The 20542-nt window shown below is 38.2% G+C and overlaps 1 protein-coding gene across 3 annotated transcripts in view; it reads left to right on the forward strand.

The window, feature by feature from the left end:
• Positions 1–20542, forward strand: part of LOC133525956 (amyloid-beta-like protein) — a 220440-nt gene that overhangs the window by 196988 nt on the left and 2910 nt on the right. For 2 of the 3 annotated variants that reach the window (XM_061862398.1, XM_061862396.1), the window contains 15 exons: positions 4705–4866; positions 8892–9027; positions 9529–9750; positions 10181–10372; positions 12101–12255; positions 12572–12679; positions 13001–13126; positions 14204–14341; positions 14719–14865; positions 15226–15321; positions 15638–15820; positions 16925–17116; positions 17834–17929; positions 18416–18517; positions 20194–20343. In XM_061862398.1, coding sequence (XP_061718382.1) covers positions 4705–4866; positions 8892–9027; positions 9529–9750; positions 10181–10372; positions 12101–12255; positions 12572–12679; positions 13001–13126; positions 14204–14341; positions 14719–14865; positions 15226–15321; positions 15638–15820; positions 16925–17116; positions 17834–17929; positions 18416–18517; positions 20194–20343 — 2205 coding nt within the window. The remainder of the gene's footprint in view (positions 1–4704; positions 4867–8891; positions 9028–9528; positions 9751–10180; positions 10373–12100; positions 12256–12571; positions 12680–13000; positions 13127–14203; positions 14342–14718; positions 14866–15225; positions 15322–15637; positions 15821–16924; positions 17117–17833; positions 17930–18415; positions 18518–20193; positions 20344–20542) is intronic. The other variant, XM_061862397.1, reaches the window with a different exon arrangement.

Raw genomic sequence — 20542 nt, forward strand, 5'->3', positions numbered from 1 at the left:
ACTAATCTAGATCGATTGCATACCCCCAAAAACCCCCCATATACCAAATTTCAGCGAAATCGTTAGAGCCGTTTCCGAGATCACAGAAATATATATACATATATATATATATATATATATATATATATATATATATATATACAAGAATTTCTCGTTTAAAGGTATAAGATATAGTTATGATGCAATTTAAACAATGTTTGAAGCAACGGACAAAATGACTGAATTTATAATCCGTAGGTACATTTATGTTCGCGTTTTCTTGAGGATAAAATCAAAGATAAGGAGTCACATTTAAATTTTAATATTCTCTTATTATGTAATACCTTGTAACGCATTTCATTCGCATCAGGATACAAATACCATCAATACGAGCCGTAATTGACATCAATATACTCAAAGGATATAAAGCCAAAATTGCCATCTCCAGCATAAAAAGCGCCGTAACACTCCGTAAACGGTTGCATGCTATAGTTTCGAAAAAAACCAGAATTTACAAACAACTCTCCGAGTAATTATTGTCTACTTTAATTAAGTTTTATGCTGCTTTAAATTCAATTTACCTATTGTTTCCCTAGCAAATTGTAGGCGTTGTAATAGTTAGTTCTAGTGCGGTGGTAACGGCACGATTCCAATTGTTCTATACACTACAAGTACTACAACTACAACAATAACTACAACACAGACATAAGACATAACTACAAGTTGCCTCGTTAGAGACTGACGGCAGTTCGCATTCGAGATCGTATTAGGCACAGTTTGGAGTTCCATTTTGGGATTATTAAGGATTGGTTCGTGGGCACGGGCATAATGGAATATTGCGGTGCGAGATACTTAGTAGCGTTCGTCTCTTAACTGTTTATTACTGTAATGGATTAATATTGAGAATACTTACTGTTAATGGGAGCTACTGAAAATGGAAATCAAGTTGATTATACGAGTACAACACAGTGACATTAAGAACAGAAGATGAAGAGTCGTAATGAGTATTAGATGACTTTCTCGAAAAAAGACAAATGACGATAGAAGCTTGAGTCGAATATAAATTTTGAGTGGTTGAGGTTGTCAACTGGGTCATACCCAAAATTCAAGAAACATTGCTTGGTAACCTACGCCATAATTTTGATATACCCAAAACTACATCGGGACCAGGCTTTGGGCATGTATGTAATTCATAACGTAGGCTTCAGCATCTTTCTTTCAAGTACAGAGAATATATTTTTTGTTTATCTATCTGTGCGACCCAACTATGTATATGGTTATTTACCCATAACGCCGAAGTTGCGGGACAGTCGGCGAGCTAAGAGGCATTATGTGTAACGTCGGACGCGCGAAGTTCGTGTCGCGACTCGAGTTTGCACTTAGCACCCTGCGCGAACTGGCTACTGTTGATGTGGCTTTTGTTTTATGGTGTCATTAGGAACTGCCATTTTTAACAGACCTAAGAAACCCGAAGTAGGAGATTCTCAATTCGTTAGAATTGTTATTGCCTGTTGCAAATTACAAACAGTCCTTTAACGGGCCTTCAATTCATCCTCCATCCTCATCGCTAGGGTGTGAAACCGGATCTAAAATGCATGAAATTATCCGGATCTGGATAATTTTATTATCATTTCCGAACCTTTGCAGTTATGTACAGTAAACTGTACAGATAACTGACTCCTGCCCCGCACTGCATAAAAACTTGTTTGCTGTGGGGTTAGTTATCTTTGCAGCTTACTGTACTTTTATGTTTTGCATGTGCTTTACTTTACTGTATCTGAGACTGTTTCGTACAATTTTTTTTTTAAATCGCCCCTGTTCGGTTCATCCCAAGTCAGCCAGCCCATTAAGCGAACTCGCTTACCGGCAGAATGACTCTGTTAATTAAGGACTTTTCGCTCCGCCAACCACCACTTGGCTAATTTGCTGTATTTGCCCAAAACTTGCTATTTCTCTGTCGAGTTTATCTTATGCTCTGTCGAATAAAATTGAGGTTTCACCTGGATTTCTGTCGGTAAAAGTTTTTATTGTAATTTAAGAACTATGTACGATATCTTTACTCTTAAAAGTAGCTATGGTAAAAGAACCAATGTATATAAACACTCTGTCAATCACAAACTAGAAGTTATTTGTGATTGTTTGTCTGGACTGTTTATACACTTATTATACATACGGTACACGTATTGCATTGTCTGTATCCTAACATTTTAGCGTATTCATATTTTCTTCTACTTGTCGACTCTAAAGTATTATGATTTCGCATACCAACTTGTTATTGCTTACTTTTCACGTATGGGCCCTCAACTCAAATATAATATTCACAAGCAAACGCTGTAGTCAATTATAGTGAAATTGGCTAATCACGTAGCGTCGCGGTCCAGTGGAAAAGACACCAACGCGCTACTATTTCATGAGTAATATTTTTATATTATGCACGCGGTGATGTCTTTTGTACTACGGATATACTTCCTTAATTTTCTTTAATTATTTAGGTTTAATAGTCGAAAAATTATTGCATACAATAGTGATATAATCAAGCTTTTCAATCTCGTACCTTCATTAGGTTACTGAGCAAGCTTCGTGGCCTAAACACGGTTCTTGACTGAAAAGCTATTATATCACGATTGTATGAAATACTATTGCAGCTCTACCGTAAATACACGGTTGTATCAAAATATGAAAGCTAGGGATATCATCGCTATCAGATCGCACATCAGCTTTATCATTAAAACTGACAAAGAACTTTCCAGCACACAACACCCATCCGGTTTCTAGGATCTAGTCCACAAAGTATTTGCCTGCTTCCTATTCCCATTTTCTTTTCCTATTTTTTTCCAATCCGTGCCGCCTGTAAAACTCAATTCCTTTTTCGTACTCGATCAATCTGTTTGCCGGCTTTATTTGCTGGATCATGTGACTGCATCAAATGTACTTTGAATTTATCGGGTTCAACGCACTTTGAACATGGAGCGTGTGTGGAAAAAGGTTCGTGTAGGATTAGGTTTGAGCACGCTATTGAAAATGTTTACAGAAAATAGTTTAGGTGGACATGGTAATAGGTTCTTCCAAAGATAAGCAATATGAAAGATTTCTTATTTGTTTTAATGTAAAAAATATTTTAAAATTGGAATTAGGTACTTGTTGTAGTACACATCGAATTGAAGATAAGCAAACTAATTTATTGTATTTGTTTATCTAGAGGTAATAATTTATATATCTACACATTTTATTGAGCTTATATCTTAAGTTGAACATTACACGTTGAACGTTCATATAACAAATAGGATAAATTTGTTTACACTTTTCACTATATCTGTTGGTGCTTAGTTTATAGTTTTAGTATTTACTTCTCGAAAGTGCTACAAATGCAACAACAAATGTTCGGTCGCTAGTTTTTCCCTTTGTTATTTTAATACAATGTGACTAACATAAATATTATATAATATTAACGACTGCGCTACTTTAATTTTTCAAACCTTTTTGCTAAAATTCTGCACTTCTGGAAAGTCTCTGGCCACTTGGAAGCGTACGGTAAAGTAGGTAGGTACAAAAAAATAAATCGTCTCGTAAAATTGCCAAGCAAGGTTCCTATTTACATAAAAAAATGGAATTCATTCTCTGTGTTTGCACATTAATAGTTGTAATTTTAAAAGTTTTTATTATAAATTTTATAACTGAAAATTTTCATCCAAATATGTTATTTGCTAATAAAATTCGCATACTGGATAATGGCTTGGACTAGAAATTCTTTAGGTAATAATGACACTACAGTTTTACGAAATTTTAATAGTAAAATAATAAACTAGTGAATTTTAGCACGTTAAAATACTTCTTGTAGTAGTTTGGAAAGTTTTGCCTTTGTAAACATTGTTTAAATTTGTATAATATTCCAATAGAGCAATGAAATATAACCTTACAAACAAAATTGTTGCAATAGTAGCACTCCAGACAACCGGCTGCTCGGTCAGTGACCTTTCCGGTAACATTTCCTTTATTTGAAAACTGCAAGGTAATCGGACTTCCCCTAGTCTAGAGTCTAGACCAATCAGGTATTTCTGTTATACTAACTTATGCATCAACTTCGGGTCCATTCAGCCGAGTAGTTTGAATTCTTGATAACTACGGAAGTTTCTCGGAATGTTGAAAGTGGGCTTATGAATTATGTTAACATACATAAGTTCTGAATACCTTGAACTTGAATATAATTGATATTGAAGTTAGTCGCGCGATTGTCAATTAGGACACCTGCCTCTTTAATGTTTGATCGCGCGTTCGCACGAGTAACATTCGCGCGAACTTGCGATAATCGCGTAGTCGTATTGTATTAGGACGACCCATTAGCGTCTCAATGTTTATATTCGAAAAAAACTGTTGAAGTTACAATTCTCACTTTTCAGCAAATACAATAAATTATGTTTGTAACCCGAGTACCGGGGGTGATATTACCAAGCGGAAAATGATGAAAATCTAAAATTTCTGATAAATCATATGCACCATATTTTTTAAAATTTAGTGCTTCATTTAGTGACTGGAATAGTTGGTCCGACTATATTATATTAGCTATGTTAAATAGAGGCTTTCAACAAATATCTAATGAGGATAAACGTGCAAAGCTTAACGCAGATGACAAAGAACCTTAAACCATAGACTACAGACTTTTGTTTGATTCCATTATAGTCTTGTATGTTTTTTAACCTTATTTAAGTAATATGTTCCTTGTTGCAGGCAAGCAGCGGAGCGGAGCCGCAGGTGGCGGTCCTCTGCGAGGCCGGCTCCACGTACCACCCGCAGTACATGTCCGCCGCCGGCCGGTGGACGCCCGACCTCACCACCAAACCGCACAACTGCTTGAAGGACAAGATGGAAATTCTCGACTACTGCAAGAAGGTAAGCGTCATATTTGAATATTGTATAGTTATTCCGGCGAGCATAAAGCGGCAACAAGAATTAATCGCTATTAGGTGCTCTGCGGGGCCGCCTCGACGGATGTCTGCTGCTGGTCGGTGGGTATCAGAACCTGACCACCAAACCGCACAACTGCTTGAAGGACAAGATTGAGATTCTCGACTACTGCAGGAAGGTGAGGCGCCCTGTTTTTAGTCTTGTAGTGTTTGTTACACCAGCTGGGTGACTTTATGTTTGGAAGACCTCGAAAACATCTCGGAAATAATCAAATAAGACTAGATTTTCTAGAACTCGGCAAGGTTTAGCCCGCTCAACTAATTTATTTAAAACCGTGGTGAACTGGTGATATATATTTCCCGTGTGTATCTTACTGTATTTATGTCGTTAAATTATTATACCCGCATTTATTTCTTTATTTATTTTATTTTTGTTGCACGAAATGAAAACTTAATGTCGACTCTATGCCACATTATTTACCAGTTGAACTTAGAGCAAAACAGAAACAAATAGGCGGTGTATTAAATAAATGTATTTAAAAAAATCAGAATTTATAAACTATAAATATATTTAAACACATAAATTAGCTACCCCTGTACAACTTGTAGCGAATCCTGTACAATCTTCTGTGACAATAATAACTTATACATTAGATACTATATGTATTTATTTCAGCATTGTATTCGCCTATGTAGCACTTGCGAAAAAGAATTCTTAGTCATCCTTGTCTATTGCAAATATTGCAATGAGTAAGTACGAGTAGTTTGTTTTACTTAGCTGCTATAGAATGTAGGTAATAATTGCTCAACTAAAACTGGAGCGCGATGGATGCAAACTATCGGCTCCTCCGCTGCGGAAGCTCTCAACTCGATGGTTTCTGGTTTAAATTCAATCAAGTCTACTCGACGTCAACTAACAAGCTCCAAGTTTGAGCCGTATGAAATATTCGGGTTTATACAAGCAGAGCGGCTTTGGAAACAATTGGTTCTATCAACAATATAATAGATATAATAGACATAATAAGGCTTGTTCACGAAAAAAAGTAGCCACCTAAAATTGAGCCTTCATAGCTTTATAGAAACTTTATAAAATATTAATATCTGACATTCTAACATAGGCATGATCAGGTTTAAGAGAAATAAATATTTGAAGTCATGACTAAATAAAATCAACATGCCGAGAATAAACGATAATATTCGTAAATTAATTAGTCTCTTATTGTACTGAAAAGGGCATTTCGAGACAACTTGCAAAACGATATAAAATATCAAAGCATAAGCTTAGTTTGCATTTCAGACAGCGTAAGCTCCTTTGAAACTTTGCATTTTATTTTTAAATACTTACATTAAAATTAAATATAATCAGCTGATCGCACAAATATATTTTTATAAGTGTATTTTTATGGGAAGTTGCAGGTAAAGGTGTCATTCCGTTGCCGAACGCAGGCAGCAACTGCACGTTTTGCCTCACTCCAAATTGAACCATAATTCTATAATGCTAAATGTCTATATTGCTGTCCGATCAGCTGATTATATTTTAAATTTATTTAAGATAAAAAACCCTAAAAAACAAACACACAAAACACTTAGCAAAAAATACAGAAATTATACTGGGAGAAACCCCACGACTTTACTAAGTCCGCTGTTAATAAGTCCATGTCAACTAACGAACGACACACCACAGCCACACACTAATTTTTTTGGGGCACAATCACAATTTTTCGTCGTTTCGCCGATGAGGTTACAAGCAAAATGGACGAGTCAAGGATAGATACTGGGTACGCGTGCGGGGGGAGGGGCGGCCGATGCGTTTACAAACCTTGTTATTAGTACAATTTTTACTAATATTTATAAAGCTATTTTACTGTTTACGGAAATAAGAATAAAACTCATAAGAATAAGAAAGGAATTTATAAGAGATTAGAATTGATTTTTAATTATTAATACTCATTTGTAGCCACCGACTTTAATAAATCCCATTTGTATTATCTAGTAATCTTTACGTACTGGAGATAGTACACTATTTATAAACCCAAGGAAAGTTTTATAGAATTTGTACAACTCTGTTATTCCGAAGAATATTAATTTCACGATTAAGTAAAACCGTTTTGTATTTCCTATACTATGAAATTAATAAAATTTTCTTTAAATTAAAATATTTACTATCGCCTAGAAAAAAAATGTAAAAATTAATAGAGTTTGCTATTCCCGTCTTTTAAATATCTGGTTTTTAATTCGAACAATATTTTTTCTCTAAGTGTATTTGTAATATCTTTATTGCATAAAACACGAGGTACAAAATGAGAGAAAAAAAATACCTATGTATAAATAAAAATCTCAAGTAGTTTTAAAGCATGGCATCTTCTTTCTTACCGTCAAACTATATAAGACGTTTATTGAACATTTAGTCTATAATTTTTTGCACTGTATAATGCTTTTAAGATCTGAATTACCTAACAAGGTAACAAGTAGATATGTTTTTCACTGTAACTACCAAGTGCCTGCAAAGACAAAGTGTACCCATATTCTTGCTAGCCTTTGATTATTTCGTATCATAAGGGTATTGGGTATAATGTAACAAGACAAGAATGTCTTTCATTACAAGTTTACAACTACCCGATATGCTTCGAGCAACACCGGCTTCCGCCACATCGGAAGGGAGGAGCCTAAGCGATATCTTACCGAACAAATAATTCTGCCATTTTTGGCGGGGGGGTAATGCACACAGTCGCACTTCTCATTAATTACATACAAAATCCAATCTGTAATGACGACACAAATACATGGAAAATGCCACACGTCAAAGACAAATCTTGCACACCTCGATCCCTTTTTATGTACGGACGAGTCACAACATGCACCGCCGCCGCCTATGGCACAGTTGTACCTATGCTTTGGCAGAGGGGAAATAGTATGAATGCCGTCTCCCTCCCCGGTGTTGCTCGAAGACCCAATGCCAATATAAAGAACAAAGTTTAAGTACTCTCGATATTCTTACAAGCCTTTGATTTTTATCGTAACAGATAAATAAAGTTCATTTTATCCTGTCAAGAAACAAAGGAGCATCGTTCTGAAGTTCTCCCGTCGACTAGAAACATCACAGGCCAAACTTTAAAGGATAAAAGTTTATAAAACCCCTCTACCTGGGCCAAGTAAATTGTGTTTAAACCTCAGAACTGGAAGCCTTTAGTCGAAACAACTTGAATAACGAGTTGACCCCGTTGCGAGTTTTAACTAGAGTTAACAACTTTTTGCATTAATTTATCTCATGATTTTAACAAGACTGTATTTTTATAAAAAATCTTTTTTATCGGGTTCAAAACCTTTTACTTGAAGAAATGTGTAGGTAACATTAGAATTTTAAAACCCTTTCATGAACCCTCTTGGTACTTGTTATTTCTTTTTATGATTAATTAGTTTATAATTTACATTTTGTCTATGTTATTTTGATGTTTTACTGCATAGACACCTTCTCTCTCTCTCATATTTTAGCCCTGGTTGCATCTTAAGGTATTAATAAGGCTCCTTGGATTCCAGGATCCCCTCTCAGAGAACTTCTGTCTTAACTTTGAATAATTGGTATGATTTTTTGTCGCTTTTGGTACAAGTTAAATAAAAGCTTGTAAAAATACACATTATGCAGTAGAAAACGTAAGTTGTATTCAATTTCTATTTTAAATACCAAACTCCCTAGACTGACAAATATTGAAACGGGTCACCGAATTTCTATTTATTAAATTGGATTCAACTTCAAAGAATTCGCGTTCAGGTATTAGTCTTTGATATAATAGCGATAATATAGCGTTTCTGTTCATCGTGATGTCGCCCGTTTCCTGCCGCTGCTGCTGTCGTCATCCGAAGATGTACCACGGCTTTCCACTTGCTACGATCCTGACATACCTCTTTCGCTTCCTTCACTTTCATAACATTCCCCATACACGCTCGCCGGTTTAGGGTGCTCTTGACTTGGCCTTTCTTCGTAAGCTGATCATAATTCTTCTTATTTTCCAGGTGTACCCAAGCCACGACATCACGAACATCGTGGAGGCGTCCCACTACGTGAAGGTCAGCAACTGGTGCAAGCTGGGCTCGGGCAACGCCGCCAAGTGCAAGGTTACCAGATGGGTGAAGCCTTTCCGCTGTCTTGGTACGTGCTGCTTTACTCTTTGGAACTAGGATGATGACTTAGTTACAGTTACAGTTAAAATAAAATGATTAATAGAAAATTGGAAATACGTAGACTTCTGTCATATTTATGGACACAAAATCTGTAAAATAAATCTATATTACTTGCATTAGGTACTGAAAAGTTATTTGATCTGTCAATCATCATCGCTACCTGTATACTAGGACAAAGCTAACTCTACACAAACTTTGCAGTGACAGAGTGTGACAGTGCAACAATAAACGTCAAATTCCTATGAAAATAGGACGTTTATAGTGGTAGGAACACACTTTGTCACTTCAAAGTCGATGCAAAGTTAGTTTAGACGAACTTTAGGAATAATCAGTAACTTAATGATCAAAATAAGATAAACTCATAGACGTGAAATGTCACTCAGTTTGCAATCATACTAATAACAACATTTAGTTATTATTTTAACTAACATCGAGTGTTGAACTTTGTTAACTACCAATTTGGTGGCAGAAGGTCCATTCCAATCGGACGCTCTGCTGGTGCCGGAGAGCTGTCTTTTCGACCACATTCACAACCAGAGCCGCTGCTGGCAGTTCGCTCGCTGGAACGCCACTGCAGGCCGCGCCTGCGCGCAGCGTGGTCTTCGGCTGAGGACCTTCGCTATGCTGTTACCTTGCGGGATCAGCTTGTTCTCTGGAGTCGAGTTTGTGTGCTGCCCGAAGCACTTCAAGGGTAAGTCCTTGTTTCTTTGAATACCACGACTGCCATCCTTGTTGCCTGTCCGACTATATCCATAACAAAAGCTGCTGCTGGCAGTTCGTCCTCTGAAACGCGACCGTGACTAAGGAATTTACAATGCTGGTAGCTTGCCGAATCAAATTTTTATTGGTAAGTTGTTCTAATCATTTTATAATAGTTATTGACAATCTGATGAAACCTTCCAAGTAAACACTAAACCACGCTTTTGTGCAAATTCAGTTAGCAATACAAGGTCCAATATCCATCATAAGAATAGTGTGTCGTATCAATTGCATTGTCTCATAGCCAAACGTGACATACTTATTAATACAGACGTAAAAAAATAATTGAGGTACCTAAAACCCGGGAATGAGCATTTTGTCTGGCTACCTCCCATGTAATATCTTATCTTTTTATATTACAGAAAACGTGAAAATGCACAAGCCCATGGACGTTGGCGTGCCCGTGAGCCCGGGTGGCGAAGAGATGTTGGCGGCCTCGGCAGCCATGGACGAGCGGGATGATGATCTGTTGGACGACGATGACGCGCTTGATGATGATGACGATGATGATACCCTGAACTTGAGCGATGACGACGATGACGATACTGATGACGGTGAGTTTATAGTCATGTAGTGTTTTATAGTTTATAGTCATGTAGTGTTTTATAGTTTATAGTCATGTAGTGTTTTATAGTTTATAGTCATGTAGTGTCTTATAGTTTATAGTCATGTAGTGTTTTATAGTCATGTAGTGTTTTATAGTTTATAGTCATGTAGTGTTTTATAGTTTATAGTCATGTAGTGTTTTATAGTTTATAGTCATGTAGTGTCTTATAGTTTATAGTCATGTAGTGTTTTATAGTTTATAGTCATGTAGTGTTTTATAGTTTATAATTATGTAGTGTTTTATAGTTTATAGTCATGTAGTGTTTTGTAGTTTATAGTCATGTCGTATTTTATAGTTTACTTAAATAACAAAATATATAGGGTAAAGGCACCAGTACTCGGCCATGCACCAGTGGTCAGCCTTTCTTGCTTATTTTTGCTTGTAAATATCAAAGTTTTTCAGATTTTCATGCCAAAAGTAGGTGATATTATAGATTGATAAAGTATGAATTGAAAAGTAACTTAATTTTTAAAAGAATTGTCGAGCATAAACCACAACACTACTTCAAAGAAGTGCTATCTTCTGACATGAAGGGATATGTGATATGCGCCATTTTTTTTAGAGCGTCACATGATATTTTGATCAGACGTTAGCAGCCGAAATGTGATATGTTTATAAAGAATGTGCACTGCTTCACATAATGAATACTTAATTTATCTGGAAAAAGTAAAAAAATAATATAAATCCATATTAAAATAACATTTTTAAGGGGGCTGCCTATTGGGGACTACTTTTTTGTACAAAATCCAATAGTCAGCCACCCCTCACACCCCTGGCCGACTACTGGGTTTAGGGCAGTAATTTTAAAAAGGTCGTAAACCCAGAAGTCAGCCGAGGTAGGCTGACAATAGGTTTCAAGATTTTTTTTATTTTCAAATGCAATGTAAGTCGTTAATTCAAGCACATTTAAATATTTACATATTTAAATATTTATTTTATTTTATTTGGCAGACCACTGGACACTGAAATCACGGAACTCAGGACCCAATTGTCAGTCGTTAAAATGGGATGGCTGGACACTGGGTACTTAAAGGCTGTGTATTGGTAGAGGGGGGGCTGACTACTGGCAAAAATGCCCTTTCATTATATTTCATGAAATATTTCCAATAGCTTAATTAAATTACGTTTTATTCTTTATAAATATTAAACTTTATTAAATTATTGAAGAGTAAAAACATTCATAATTCTTATTGGTCAATTAGTGGGCAAATAAGACGTTCTTGAACATAGAAATTTCGTAAAAAGGCTGACTACTGGTGCCTTTACCCTATATCTTTATTTCAGACCCAGAAGTCCATATATGGTACTATAACTTTAATAATGTTTTTCCATTTTTTTCTACAACTACCGTTACGACTATGGGACGTTAAGCTACCTTCCATTTCTGGGCCAAATTATTACATAAAACTCAATTTTAGGGACAGCAGCTGGGTGATTAACTAATAAATTACCTGTGGCGGGTAAACTTATACTAATTTATTCCGTAGGTATTAACTATTGGTTATATACATTCGTGATATTACATTGTACTTTATCTACGGCGATTCATACATTATTTTAACTGGATCAGCGCATTTGCTAACTTCTGCGGAGTTATCGTTACACGCTGATAATAATCTGCAGACCGAAAAAACAATATTTAATTAAATCTCATTGCGTCCCAACATTGTTTCAGACATGGATGAAGATGAAGATGCGGATCTATCTAGAGACGACGACAATGAGGATGACGATTATACGGACGGTGATGACAACGCCTGGCCTCGGCCCGAGTCCTCATCTGCACCATCTACCACCCCCACTACTACCACCACTACCACCACAACCACGGTAAGAACTTATCTAAAGATTTCACAAACGGAGACAACGCCTGGACTAGACCCAAGTCCTCGTCCACACCATCCACCACCCTCACTACTGCTAAACAAAGCGTTAAAAAAACAAAGTCATTTAACCGTATTGCAAAATCTTTAAGAATAAATGAAATAACCTTAAAACTAACACCGGTTCGCAAAAGGTGTACATACCAGGAAGGATCGGCTTAAAAAACCTTGCAATTATATTATTTTCTTTCCATTTAAAAATACACAATGAAACTTGAACATCTCTCTAGTGAGACCTTCTGAAATCTGATGTAATTTCCCAGGCTTCTACGGCAACTTCTGACCCGTACTTCTCCCACTTCGATCCACGCACCGAACACCAGAGCTACAAAGACGCTCAGCAGCGCCTTGAGGAGACCCATCGTGAAAAGGTAGGCTGGTCTTTACAAAGAATAACAATGTTCATGAAAAAAGACAAACCGTAAAACATCAAAAACTGTCATACTTTTCTGGTTATAGATGTCGATGTTTCCTAAGGGACAGTCAATTATTTTTTCGCGATATAAGTGTTGGTTCGTCTCATAATTAATGTTTTTCAGTATGATCTACATATTTATCTCGCCGAGTAGGTATGTTTAATCGCTGCTAAAATGTTCCCTTGTTGAAGCCTCTTGGCAGTTGTCCTCCGATACCTAAATATAACTAGGTATCTATAGCACTATAGCAAACGTAATCCAACGTTTCTTTACCAGATCACCAAAGTAATGAAAGAATGGTCCGAACTTGAAGAGCGATACCAGCAGATGATGACTTCGGACCCCAGCTCCGCGCAGACCTTCCGGCAACGCATGACCGCTAAGTTCCAGGCTAACGTGCAGGTAACACTACTGAAAAACATTCTACTATGAAATATTTCGGTTTCTTCAGATAGTTCAGATACTAAAAGTTTGCTAGACAATTTGCATCACCAAACATTTGTCCCTCAATAAGTTAGTCCTAATGTGAACATTATTATTTCCTTTTTTGCCACCAGTATCTTTATACACCGTGCTTTTTTCCCTGAGCTTAAATTAAATAACTTTCTCAAAGACACTGGTATTCTAATTAATTCCATTTCGGAGATAATATATAATTATTTTTTATCTGATAAGACCCTTACGAGCGTGTACTTAAGTACCCTTAAATTTAAGGAAAATGTACCCTTAGGGCCTGTTTACATATTGATTAGTGTTTTGTACAAGTTCATACATTTGCTACTAAATGTAAGTACTATCTCGGACATTGATGTGTCACAGTTTTCAGTTGTTTGGTTGAGTTAAAAGTAATTCCCGTGTTACAAAAACGCTATATGTCATATTTAATTACTTTATATATATATATATATATATATATATTTTAAACTAACTATGCCATTTAGTTTCCTTAAACGTACTTACCGATACCCCGAAGTTAACGGAATTCAATAAAAACACGGTGTATACAAAAGGAACGAATAAAAAGACATGGCAGTGATCGTGCGTCGTTGATTTTCGAATGATTTGCCTTGTAATAGTAATTTGTCACTGTGCTATCTTATAACATTTGTGTTTTATTTTAATTTAGTTTTAAGATAAGATAAGATAAGAATTTATTAGCATAAAAAAGGACATAAATCATTATACACAAATTAATACATAAAGGAACAGAAAATTGTGCTAATAGGTTTTCACTCAGCTTGATGCCACAAAGTGAGTCCTAGGACACACTACGTGACGCTGCTTTTCAGTGAAGCCTGGTAAAACTTAAACTAGAATTAGGTGGCACTAATATCCAAGAGAACATAACAACATAGTAAATAATCACAACATAAGTCCAATAATGAGTTACAAAAACATAAGGATCGATCAATGAATAAAAGTGAAAAAAAGAGATATAAAGACACTTGCATTTAACAATATTTACTGATACCTTTATAGGCTCTCGAGGAAGAAGGCGTGGCCGAGCGCCGCCGACTTGCTGCCCTACACCAGCAGCGCGTGCTGGCGCACCTCGCGCAGCGCCGCCGCACCGCGCTCGCCTGCTACACGCGCTCCCTGCGGGACACGCCACCCAACGTGAGTATACACTCGAGTACTCCCAAGTATGAGCTTTCACAATTCAAACGGGGTCTTCTTGGGTAATACACTGTTGGTTGTGGTCTTTACGTCGAGTTTAATGGCCGCTTTCAACATTTTCCTTCTTTTGCATAATGGGTCTTTATGAGTGTTCTCTTCTTGTTTTACGTTGTGCGAAATCAATTAAGGTTTATGTAAATCGCCGTCAATTACGTCGCTTCATTGAATCCAATCACCTAAAATGACAATAGCAATTGATAATCTCGGGGCTGCGTTGCATTTTGATCAAAATCGGGAACTAAGTATACCTATACTTTTACACATTAGCAATATAATTAGTAGCTAAACTTACGTACGGGTTATTGTTATTTTTGCAGGCCCACCGCGTCCAGAAATGCTTGCAGCGCCTCGTCCGCGCGCTGGCCGCCGAGCGCAGCGGCGCGCTGGCCGCGTGGCGCCGCGCCGCCGCCGCCGGCCGCGAGGCCGCCGCCGCCGAGCGCGCCAGCGCCGCCGACAGGCTGCAGGTACCTAGCGTCCAGACGTACAGCCTACACAATAAAAAGACTTTATTAAAGCTTTATATATAGAAATGAATCCTTTGCCGTCTCGGCTCGGAGATCGCCCTTGAAACTCAGGGTTGCTAAATTTTGTGGAAGGTTATTTATTAAGTAAGGAGTTATACTATATGAAGCCTTGTTACGCTGTAATAAATCTAAGTACACAGTACTTAGTAAAACGTTGATCTATTTAAGCACAGGAATTATGAGACAATATTTCTACAGAACGCGACGCCGTGCAGCGTATGGTGTCAAACGAAGACCAAAGCCCAAGGGCAAAAATAATAAAAATATGTGTTAAAAAATAATAAAATATGTGTTTTTCAGGACGCCGACCGAGCCCTCCAACGCGCCTTGTCCTCTCTGCGCCGACGCCCACATCTGTACAACAATATTGGCACTGCGATTGAGGATTACGTTCAGGTTGGCCTTCTACTTATTTCCTTTAAACTTTAAAACTGTAACGTATATAACCTACACTAAATACAAAGGTATAAAACAAGTAAAAATTCGTTTTAAATCATCGGCAGCTCGCAGGCAAGCTTTATATGTGGCACGGCATAAAATATTGGGGCTAAATTTGACACAATTATCCACAAATAATTCTTAAGTTAGTTACTGACTGTTAGTTAAAAGTGTGCAGGTGGCTTCCACAATTTTAGGTATTAGTAGTGTTACATACGAACACCGAATCACGTACCTATGCTGATTTATAATTTATACTTTTTGTTTCCCATAGTCCATGCAATCCAAAGACGACATGGCCGTATCTCTAATGTCAATGACCCCCGAAGCCGAAGAGCTGCTTCTGGACCGCATCGAGGCCGAAGTGCAGAGGGAACAAGCCGCCAGGGAACAGCTAAGCGCCAAAAGAGATCAGCGCACCCGTCAGCGACAAGATATCCAGGAGGAGAGGGCTAGGGTTAGTACCGACATTTCAATATCCTCTTGTATATAGAGTAGTATTAAATATTCGCCAAATTTCCTCTAGCCGCCCAGGAGCCTATAAAAAGACTACCCAACTACCCAAGGAAGTATCCTTTTATGGAAATATGTTGACTCAAAAATTCAAATAATTAAAATTAAAATTAAATTATCATTTATTTCAGATCTTTACAATCCATAGATTTTGTTAGTTTATCTAAGCTACGTACCTAATAACTAGTGTTAGTATTTACTAATTACAACTAAACTAAACTAAAAAGTAACAAAACAACGTACAGGTCACCCAGTCACAACTACCAGGTGCCTCCATATTCGACAGTCACATCTATCGGATAATACTTTCAGAAAGCTGTTGGGACTGCTTCTCGCTCGTTGCATTAAAGATGCTGAGCGCTTACGCAAGATGGCATGGAACCCGTCTGTGCGCGCCTCTGCAAACATCGTCGAGGCGCTACAGAACCTAGACAGCCCCATCAGCATTCTGAAAGCATTATTATACTGAACTCTGAGAGCGTTTGCGGAACGCTGGGTTAAACTAATAATAAATAATGTTTAAACTGAACGAAGATATTCGAGGTAGCTTTGGAACATACTTGGGGGCTTTTCGGCTACCTACCTATAGTTGGGTGGTTTTATGTGGTATAAAAAAAAATGTTTTGGCATTTTTTGTCTAGCAAACTAGTTTTGGCAGTAGCCATGGAACAGGCATTGGGTCAGTTGAAGCAAGTGTGCCTACAATAGAACACAAGTATGGCGTAAGAGTTAGAAATCCTTCCACCATGATTACCCTTTTCACAGTAAAGAAACGGGATTTGTCCCATCTGATGTTATCCCGCTCTGCTAATTTGTGGTACTTGAGGATTGGAATAAAGGGGAAATTCGAAATAAATATGCCTTAAAAATAAAAAAAAGTTGAAAAGGGGAAGTTTCCAGAAACATTAAATGTTGCCGACAATATGCAAACGCTACGAATAACGACGTCCAGCATTTATGTCAGTATTTGAGAACAAGTTCGTTATTTACATTGGCAACTATCTATTTAACGAAACCAACCACCATAATAACCAAGTGAATTTTCCAGACCTCCAACGGCGTGAAGGAGACAGAAGAGACCGACGACGAAGCGAGCGAGGTCGTGGACCCCGAGGAGACCACGCTGGCCCCCACCACGCAGGCGCCGCTGCCGTCCTCCTCGCCCGCCCCGGCCGCGTCGTCCGTCTCGGCGCACGACCTCACCACCCGTGCTGCCTACACACAGGAGACAACCACTACTGTAAGATTTTTTAAATACAGTAGTTTAAGTTTGTAACAAGCGCTGGTGGCCTAGCCGTAAGAGCGTGCGACTTGCAATCCGGAGGTCGCGGGTTCAAATCCCGCCTCGTACCAATGAGTTTTTCGGAACTTATGTTTATCATTTGATATTTATCAGTCGCTTTTCGGTGAAGGAAAACATCGTGAGGAAACTGGACTAATCCCAACAAGGCCTAGTTTACCCTCTGGGTTGGAAGGTCAGATGGCAGTCGCTTTCGTAAAAACTAGTGCCTACGCCAAATCTTTGGAATAGTTGTCATGCGGACCCCAGGCTCCCATGAGCCATGGCAAGAAGCCCGTCTACAAGTCTGTTCCCACTTATCGATTTTAACCTAAACGTGACTTTGTTGCCAAATAAAGGAGACAGTCGATTTTGTGAAGAACTTGGGCCAGAATAAACTAAAGGTTGACTGGTAGAGAATGACTCATGGCATTAAGTCCGCCTTTTGTAGTATAAGGTTTTCTTTTGTGCAATAAAGATTAAATAAATAAATAAAGCGTATTTGTTTGAAACGTACCTTTGAAAAATCGTCATAATCTTTAGATTACGATAGTAAAAAGAAAAGCGACCCATATTATTATAAGTATTTGGTTAATTTTTAATGTCCACGCAGCTTGTAATTATGCTACATATTTAATAGTTTTTATAATAGCCTTCTAACCGGATAATTGTTTTTAGGAAATCGTTACCAGCACGGTTACTGAGGTGCCCGAAGTCGAGACGGGCGAGACCGATGTTGTAGGCGAGACATCCAGCCGACGATCCACCAGCGAGGTATGAAATGGAGAAAATCGTAACTTAAACTCCTCCCCGCTTTTTTCTTTAGTGCTGCAGTCTGACAAACCAATTAGCGGCACATTTTAAAAAATTAGGCGCGAAGTACCTATCTTCCGTAAATATTTTAATTTTGCGCTTTTTCTACTGACAAGTTCGTTTGCTAGAATACTAAAACTTTCAACCGTTGCGGACCCCATCGGACTTCATCTGGCCTCACCACTCGGCCATTCTGCTCTCTATACTCATACTCAATTATATCCTGCATGTTTACCCTATGTCTAGTGCAAGCGCTAATAAAAAAAATCTTTCAGTCATAAATCACAGCCAAACTATGTAGCAAGATATAGCTTTTTATGCCTATCCTTCGTTAAAGACACGTGTAAGAGAGCCCTTAAGCGTTGCTCTGTGTAACGAACGTTGCAGTTCTTCTTTGAGTTTTTATTCTGTTGCAAAGCACTGGTTCTGATCAGTTCATATTCACAGACGGAGGGCGAGGGACTACGGGCAGCGCTAGAGCAAGCGGAGGAGCACGCGCCGCCGCCGCAGGCGCACGCGCTCAAGCACGAGGTGTCGCACTCTCAGCCTGTAAGTATATATACCTAATCTCGTCTGTTTGCAACTCTGGACGCGGGCCGGACTGGCGTCACCAATACAATGGGAGATAAAGTAAAACCGTTCTAATGAGAGGTCTCGATCCAGCCGTTCCATAAGTCTGGTTCACAGGTAACCGGATGGCATCGAAAAAAAAACAAATTGGTATATTGTGAATAAAATTAAAAAGATTAAAATCCAACGGTGATATACACACTGAAAAAGGGCAAGTGATTAACTTTCTTACATTCGCAAGTTCATTTATACACCGTGACCTTATTATCAGTGGCTAAATTGAAACATAAGAAAGTGCGCAAAAAATTATAAAACTCTTTTTCTTTTATTATCAACTAGTACAATTTTTAAGAAATAGGACCACAAAGTTGTCTCAATAACCTCTAACTTTGTAGCCAACTACGAGGGCCTATACCTCTACCCTCATTCCATCCGATCGGCGACAGTCATTAATTCGGCGGTCGACACAGTTAAGTGACTTTTCGTATACCTTATTACAACGAGATAAGGTCTACATAAGGAGTACGTAAGCGTAAGCCCGTAACTGACCGTCGATCGCTAGACCTTATGGTGTTGTAATAAGAATTACGAATGGTCAGTTAACAGTGTTACATTAAAAACTTTAAAAGCAGGCTGTTTTTAGGGTTCCGTAGCCAAATGGCAAAAAACGGAACCCTTATAGATTCGTCATGTCCGTCTGTCTGTCCGATTATGTCACCGCCACTTTTTTTTGCATTTAGTCGTATTAAAAAAATCGAATAAACTTATGTATATACGTACTTACTTAGTAAGTACGTATGTACGTAACAGTAAGTAACACGAATTGTTCTAAGTGCAAGCAGTGCTGCTCCGAACAAAGTATTGTACGTTTCTACACATTATAGTTTAATTTGCGAAGCCCTTCACTGCAGTGAGGAATAGACGATGCTTCATACCGTCTCAGAGCCTGACGGAAATTTTCACATCACAACATTTCATAACATTCACGGTTAGAAAGGAACAAAATAACGTCAAGAGCGCATACAGGCGAGCGATTAACGGTAGCAGTAAGGATTTTGTTATTAGTTTAAATTGTAAACTACCCTCGTTTATGAAATTTGTGTACCTAGCAGGTTTGTAAAAACACTTTAACGAAAAAAAAAAAAAATGCTTCCTATTTTTTCCAGAAATGGAATCTACAAGTGATACCAAATGCCTGTAAAAAATTGGCCAAAGGTAACAAACACACCTGTATAAGCTTGGCAAGCATTGAGGAAAACATGTTTTCACCTCACTTTTGTCTGCAGATATTGCGATATTTTGGACACCTAGTCTTACCGGCCTACAGCGAATGTTGAAATAAGCAGGCAGGCATTACTATCGCTCCTAAAATATAGGAGTGAGAGTGACTAAGATACAACCCGCGTAGTCAACGTGTCAATCGTTCTCGCTCCGTAGCGTAGCGTAGTCATCTCTCTCTATGACTCTTCCTTATTAGTGCGACGGTGACAGTTGCTTTTCGTTCGCTACGGAGCGTCAACGATTGCCACGTTGGCTACGCGGGCAGAAAATGTTCGCAAGAGGCGGTAGAAAAAATGTATTTCTAGATGCTAAATCTACTTAAGTGGACAACTATCTGAGATATACATTGTAATAATGTTGTGTTGTGTTTGCAGGGCTACACGATCCGCAGCTCGGCTAACGGCGGCAGCGGCGCGCTGTACCCGGCGCTGTGCGTGGGCGGCGCCGCGCTGGCGGCCGCGGCGGCCGTCGCGCTCGCCGTGGCGCGCCGCCGCGACCGGCAAGCCCCGCAGGGCTTCGTGCAGGTTAGTACCTACACTACTCACATATCATAAACCGACATGCATAGAAACATGTTTTCCAAAAGTATCAAGAATTTTTCATAGGAAATGAATAAAACTTTCATTTTGGAAAGGAAAATGCGAAATCCATATAAATTTATGGAAAATTACAGAATTTTTAAATGTGAAAAATTCGCAATTATACGATGGCTTTCATGATTCA

The sequence above is a fragment of the Cydia pomonella genome, chromosome 15 (assembly GCF_033807575.1).
Source record: "Cydia pomonella isolate Wapato2018A chromosome 15, ilCydPomo1, whole genome shotgun sequence".
Classification (NCBI taxonomy): domain Eukaryota; kingdom Metazoa; phylum Arthropoda; class Insecta; order Lepidoptera; family Tortricidae; genus Cydia; species Cydia pomonella.